Here is a 7,329-nt window from a genome sequence, read left to right as displayed (position 1 = left end):
CAGTCCAAAGATGTGTAGGTTAGCCATGTTAAATTGCCCTTAGTGTCCAAAAGTGTGTAGGTCAGGTGCATTGACCATGGGAAATGTGCGGGGTTACGGGGATAGGGCAGAGGGGAGGGCTTGAGTAGGATACTCTGTCGGAGAATCATAGAATTACTACAGTGCAGAAGGCCCATCGTGTATGCACCGACAACAATCCCATCCCAGGCCCTAACCCCACACATTTACCCCACTGATCCCTCTAACCTACACGTCCCGGGACACTATGGGAATTTTAGCATAGCCAATCAACCTAATCTGCACACCGTTGGACATCAGTACAGACTCAATGGGCTGAGTAGCCTCCTTCTGCACTGTAGGAATTCTATGAAGCTCCCATTGTCCCTTCCCCCGCCGTCGCCCCAAGCCTCAGCACCAATGTCTGCGCTCTCCAGGCTGCAGAATGGAATGTACCTGTACCTGGTTGCTGGGTTACCCCCTTGTGATTGACAGCTATTTACTGCGCATGCGTACATCGGGCACGCCTCTTGTTACCACGTTACCGCGTCCTGGTCTTTAAAGATGGCGGCGAGCTGGCGGCTGTTCCTATTGGTGCTGGCGTCGGAGGTGGGCGGGGCCGGCCCGGAGTGGGAGGCGGGGCCTGGAGCCGAGCAAAGAGGTAGAGAGGAGGCGGAAAGCCGGGACCCCAACCCGGGGATCACCAGGCCAACCCCAACCCCGGGATCACCAGGCCAACCCCAGCCCTTGGATCACTAGGTCAGCCCAAACCCCGGGATCACCAGGCCAAACTCAACCCCAACCCCGGGATCACCAGGTCAACCCCAACCCCAACCCTGGGATCACCAGGTCAACCCCAACCCTGGGATCACCAGGTCAGCCCAAACCCCAGGATCACCAGGTCAGCCCAAACCCCAGGATCACCAGGTCAGCCCAAACCCCGGGATCACCAGGCCAACCCCAGCCCTTGGATCACTAGGTCAGCCCAAACCCCGGGATCACCAGGCCAAACTCAACCCCAACCCCGGGATCACCAGGTCAACCCCAACCCCAATCCCGGGATTACCAGGCCAACCCCAACTCTAACCCTGGGAGCACCAGGTCAGCCCCAACCCTGGGATCACCAGGTCAGCCCCAATCCTGGGATCACCAGGCCAAACCCAACCCCAACCCCGGGATCACCAGGCCAAACCCAACCCCGGGGTCAGCAGGCCAAACCCAACCCAACCCCGGGATCACCGGGTCAACCCCAATCCCAACTCCGGGATCACCAGGCTCCAACCCCGGGGTCACCAGGTCAACCCCAACCCCGGGACCACTAGGTCAGCCCCAACCCCGGGATCACCAGGCCAAACCCAACCCCGGGATCACCAGGCCAAACCCAACACCGGGATCACCAGGCCAACCCCAACCCCAAGATCACCAGGCCAAACCCAACCCCAACCCCGGGATCACCAGGCCAGCCCCAATCCCAGGATCACCAGGCCAAACCCAATCCCAATCCCAGCCCCAAGATCATCTGGCCAGCCCCAACCCCGGGATCAACAGGCCAACCCCAACCCCAGGATCACCAGGCCAAACCCAATCCCAATCCCAACCCCAGGATCACCAGGCCAAACACAGCCCCAACTTTGGTAGCAGCCTGCACCCTAACCCCGGGATCAACAGGCCAAACCTGACCCCAACCCTGGAGACAGCTGCCTGCCTCAGGCCATGACCTGGATTGGGGCAGTGGGTCCCAGAGAGACCAGTGAGTATTCATTGGCTGTCTGCCTCCAAGACTGCTCTGTTCAATCTACCATTTTGTGTCTCCAGTGTCATCTACCACTTTGTGTCGCCAGTGTAATATCTGCTGCTTTGTGTCTCCAATCTGGTCTCTGTCACCTTGTATTTCCAGTGTACTCTCTGCCACCTTGTGTCTCCAGTGTGGTATCCGCCACTTTGTCTCCAGTGTAGTATCTGCCACTTGTGTCTCCAGTGCAGTATCTGCCACTTGTGTCTCCAGTGTAGTATCTGCCAACTTGTGTCTCCAGTGTAGTATCTGCCACTTGTGTCTCCAGTGTAGTATCCGCCACTTTTGTCTCCAGTGTAGTATCTGCCACTTGTGTCTCCAGTGTAGTATCTGCCACTTGTGTCTCCAGTGTAGTATCTGACAACTTGTGTCTCCAGTGTAGTATCTGCCACTTGTGTCTCCAGTGTAATATCTGCCACTTGTGTCTCCAGTGTAGTATCTGCCACTTGTGTCTCCAGTGTAGTATCTGCCACTTGTGTCTCCAGTGTAGTATCTGCCACTTGTGCCTCCAGTGTAGTATCTGCCACTTGTGTCTCCAGTGTAGTATCCGCCACTTGTGTCTCCAGTGTAATATCTGCCACTTGTGTCTCCAGTGTAGTATCTGCCAACTTGTGTCTCCAGTGTAATATCTGCCACTTGTGTCTCCAGTGTAGTATCTGCCACTTGTGTCTCCAGTGTAGTATCTGCCACTTGTGTCTCCAGTGTAGTATCTGCCACTTGTATCTCCAGTGTAGTATCTGCCACTTGTGTCTCCAGTGTAGTATCTGCCACTTTTGTCTCCAGTGTAGTATCTGCCACCTTGTGCCTCCAGTGTAGTATCTGCCACTTGTGTCTCCAGTGTAGTATCTGCCACTTGCGTCTCCAGTGTAGTATCTGCCAACTTGTGTCTCCAGTGTAGTATCTGCCAACTTGTGTCTCCAGTGTAGTATCTGCCACCTTGTGCCTCCAGTGTAGTATCTGCCACTTGTGTCTCCAGTGTAGTATCTGCCACTTGCGTCTCCAGTGTAGTATCTGCCACTTGTGTCTCCAGTGTAGTAACTGCTGCTTTGTATCACCAGTGCAGTATCTCCCACCTTGTGTCTCCAGTGTAGTATCTGCCACTTTCTGTCTCCAGTGTAGTATCTGCCACTTGTGTCTCCAGTGTAGATCTGCTGCTTGTGTCCCCAGCGTAGTAACTGCTGCTTTGTATCTCCAGTGCAGTATCTCCCACCTTGTGTCTCCAGTGTAGTATCTGCTGCTTTGTATCTCTAATGCAGTATCTCCCACCTTGTGTCTCCAGTGTAGTATCTGCCACTTGTGTCTCCAGCGTAGTAACTGCTGCTTTGTATCTCCAGTGCAGTATCTCCCACCTTGTGTCTCCAGTGTAGTATCTGCTGCTTTGTATCTCCAGTGCAGTATCTCCCACCTTGTGTCTCCAGTGTAGTATCTGCTGCTTTGTATCTCCAGTGCAGTATCTCCCACCTTGTGTCTCCAGTGTAGTATCTACCGCTGGTCGGAACAATCTGTTACAAGTCTCCAAAAACGATGAAAGTGGCAGTTTGGATACACAATTGGCTCAGGGAGAGAAGCAGAGAGTAATGTGGACAATTGTTTTTCAGACTGGAGGGAGGTGTACTGTGGTGTTTTCCCAGGATTGGTATTAGAAGCACTGGTCTATTTGATACATTATTGAGCTGGACTTGGGTATACAAGGCATATTTCAAAGTTTGCAGATGATACGGAACTCGGGAATGTAATAAACAATGATGGAGATAGTAACAGACATAGACTAGTGAAATGAGTAAATATTGATGGAAGTATAAAGCAAATAAGTTTCATGTGATATATTTTGGTAGGAAGAGTAAGGAGAAGCCATTTAAGATAAAATAACTTGAGAAAGATGTTAACAAAACATCCAAAATCTTTGATTTTAGTAATAGAGAAATAGTGTACAAAAACAAGGAAGTTCTGCCAAATCTTTATAAAGCACTGGTTGACCCTCAACTGACCTAATCGGTTCAAATCCGGAAATCACATTTTAGGAAAGATGTCCAGGTCTTGCAGAGTGTGCACAGCAGATTTACTAGAATGGTACCTAAGGCATGAGGAGAGGCTAGAGAAGCTCCTTTGAGTGAAGAAGGTTGAGATATGATAAAGGTGTACAAATTTATGAGGGATTTTGTAGAGTCAAAAAGGAGAACTCTTTCCAGTGACAGAAGGTTTGGTAACCAGCGAACACAGATTTAAGGTAACACAGATTTAAGGTAATCGGTGTAAGAATCCGAGGAACAGGAAGAACATTTTAGTTTTTACACAGCCAGTTGTGATCTGGAATGCATTGCCTGACAGAGTGGCGGAAGTAAACTTAAAAGCTTTCAGAAGGGAATTGGATAAATACTTGAAGAGGAAAATACTAGGCTATGGGGAAAGAGTATGGGATTAATTGGGTACCGCAGAGCTAGTAGAGATATGATGGGTGAATGATCGTTTCCTGTGCCTTTTAATAATCCTTTGTTGAGGCACTGAGCGAGAGATTCATCCCACTATTTGGTATGCAAGTAAACTCCAAGGATGTTAAGAATCTCTGACTGGGGACAGCGTAGCAGCAGAATCTATAATTTCTCTTAATAGAAAATAAGATAGTTGTTTGAAAAAGAAGAATGTTAAACAGTTCAGGGCCACAACTGGTTGTCTCATGTGATGGACCGAATGGCCTGTTTCTGAGCTGGAACATTTTCTGGTTGTATAACTTGTAACATCAGGGCATTTATATTCATCTCATGGTTTTCAAATGGCTAACTACAAAATCGGGGGAACAGCAGATAGAACAACAGCAGATATCTTGGTTTAAAAATCGATTACATCCAAACAATTGGTTTGCTGAATGAAGCATCACATTTGAGATGTTTGGGAATTTTTAATTGTCTTAAATATTTGGTAAACCTACAATGAGATTAAACACCAGTTTTGTGAACCGGATCCATGTTGGAGACTTGGATTCCAATTAGTTTCAGAGGATCTTGAGTTTTGACGCCTTGAGGTTTAATGTCTGTCTATTCCCAGGTGTTCCGGCTTTCCACTGGAATGAATGGGAGTCCTGGGTGTGTATGTGTGACATTGGCAAGCAAGGGCGGATCCGTTACTTTGTGGTGTCCTCGGAGACGGCCAAAAGGAACGTGGACCTGGAAGAATTCTGGCAGGTCCGGCCCTGCACCCTCGCCGACTGTCAATTTTGCCAGACCACCGAGTGCCCGATACCGGAGGTCGGAGAGACCGCGGCCTCCCGATTCGGCCACCGGCCCCCTCGGCCCGCCGCCGGCTCCCTGCGAATTCCTGACACCAAAACGGCCCAGGCAAATTCCTATGACAGCCTCCCGGTGATCGATGATGTTGGGTAGGACGTGTCTCCTTCGCTCAACAGCCTCTGTCCGAGGGAGCGATCAGCATCACATCTCTGATCATTGTAGAGAAATAAATCGTATCACAGAGAGTTTGCTTCAACTTGTGTTTCAGTAAAACCTCCCCCCCCCCCCCTCACTTACCCACCCCCAAACCGTCCCCTTAGAAACTCATCCACCATAGACAGTCTAGGTTTCAGACACCATAGACAGTCTGGGTTTCAGACAAAGCTCGGCACAACATCGTGGGCCGAAGGGCCTGTTCTGTGCTGTTCTATGTTCTATAGACAGTCTAGACACCTGTGGAAATGATCTAGTCTGCAGCTGAAATGTTGGAACACCAGTTTAGGTTGTGTGGTACACATAAGTTCTGTAGAGTAAGACAGAGAAGTTATAATACAAAAGCAAGCCATTTGGCCCAACTCTCCTTTACTCTCCACACCAGCATGTAGTTCGAACCACATTTACTCATTTTGTTCTTTATTTTTCCAAACCACCCCCCCCCCCCTTCAATCTAATCCTGAACGTTAACACAGTTTCTGCCTCAGCCACAGACCTTCTATCTGCCATCCCTTACCCTTCAAGACTTTTATTCAATGGTATTACCCCTCATCTGTGTTCTCTTAATGAGAAAAGATTCATTTGTCGGGTTTGCCATTATTTTTGTAGTTGCTACAGTTGTTTTACAAGCCAGTCCTCAGAAAATGTGTTGCATCTTGAAACTTGTGTGCAACATCATACCCTAATTTGTTTTAATTGAGGCCCACTTAGCCTCGATATCTGCAGTTTACAGATGAGTGGATGCGGGAGGGGGATGACTGAGATCCATCAAAGCATGAAGATGTAGATAGAGAGAGTGCTGAGTGTTGGTGAATGAGTCATTGCTGCTGGATGCAGGTCTTTGACATCAGGAGGCCTGGGGACTGAGTTGGAGCAGCTGCATTTGATTCCTCCCATCACTGGGACCTTAAGGGATAAATAAGAGTTAGTAAATAAATCAAATCACTTGCTAACCAACTTGGATTAGCTCCTAAACCAACTGGTATCTAACTCAATAACCAATACTCGAAACATTAAATCTGCGGCCTGGTGGCACAGTGGTTAGCACTGCTGCCTCACAGCGCCGGGGACCCGGGTTTGATTCCGACCTCGGGTGACTGTCTGTATGGAGTTTGCATGTTCTCCCCATTTCTGCGTGGGTTTCCTCCGGGTGCTCCGGTTTCCTCATACAGTCCAAAGATGTGCGGGTTAGGTGGATTGGCCATGGTAAATGCACAGGGTTACAGGGATAGGGTGGAGGGGAGTGCCTGGGTGGGATGCTCTTTTGGAGAGTCGGTGCAGACTCAATGGGCCGGATGGCCTCTTTCTGTACTGGGATTCTGTGGTTCTACAGTTCTATAACTGATCCTATGGTTACTCCCTCCACAGATGCTGTCGGTCCTGCTGAGATTTTCCAGCATTTTCTGTTTATACATCAAAAGCCAAACTGTTTTTTGTTTCAAACCCGTTCTGTTACTAAAGGGCGAGTGCTCAACCTTCCAGTGATTGCTGAAATAAAAATTCTAAACTCAGCCAAAAATCAAACTTTCATCTTTCTATGTTCATAGATGCAGCAGAGAAGGAAGACACCAGCTTACAATTCATTACTGGCTCTTTGACAGAGCTACCCAGGTAGTCCCACCTTCCTGCTCTTTCTCCATTTTGAGTATTTACCTAATTCTCTTTTGAAAGTTAATATTGAATCTGCTTCCATCCTTTCATTCACCGTGTTTGCCCCTCATTCTGTGCCCTCTGGTAACTGACACATCTTCCCTATCAAAACCCTTCCTGATTTTCTACACCTCTATCAAACCTCCTCTGAATCTTCTCGGAAGAACAACCAGTTTCTCCAGTCTCTGCATAATTAACGTCTGTCATCTAGTACATCTCCTTTGCACCTCTCTAAGGCCTTTGCATTCTCCATAAAGTGCAATGCCTAGAATTGGCCACAATACTCCAACTAGGGCCTATCAAATGATTTAACGTCCTTGTTTTTGTAATCCATTTAACAGCCATCTCAAACTGTCCTACCACCTTCAATGGCTTGTGTACATACCCCCCAGGTCTCTTTGTTCCTGCAGCCCCTTTAAAATTGTACCAGTTCATATTGCCTCTCATTTTCAA

The 7,329-nt window shown here is 48.6% G+C and overlaps 1 protein-coding gene across 1 annotated transcript; it reads left to right on the top strand.

Annotated features, from left to right (window-relative positions):
- Positions 1-630: 630 nt before the first annotated feature.
- Positions 631-5,258, top strand: LOC144509749 (uncharacterized). Its single transcript, XM_078238534.1, has 2 exons — positions 631-1,747; positions 4,832-5,258. The coding sequence occupies exons 1-2, from the start codon at positions 1,711-1,713 to the stop codon at positions 5,164-5,166; spliced, it is 372 nt and encodes a 123-aa protein (XP_078094660.1). The 5' UTR covers positions 631-1,710; the 3' UTR covers positions 5,167-5,258.
- Positions 5,259-7,329: the final 2,071 nt, after the last annotated feature.

This window comes from Mustelus asterias, chromosome 22 (genome assembly GCF_964213995.1).
Source record: "Mustelus asterias chromosome 22, sMusAst1.hap1.1, whole genome shotgun sequence".
NCBI classification, from domain to species: Eukaryota; Metazoa; Chordata; class Chondrichthyes; order Carcharhiniformes; family Triakidae; genus Mustelus; species Mustelus asterias.
The sequence above is the reverse complement of the archived record's forward strand: the minus strand, read 5'-3'. Positions and strand labels throughout refer to the sequence as shown.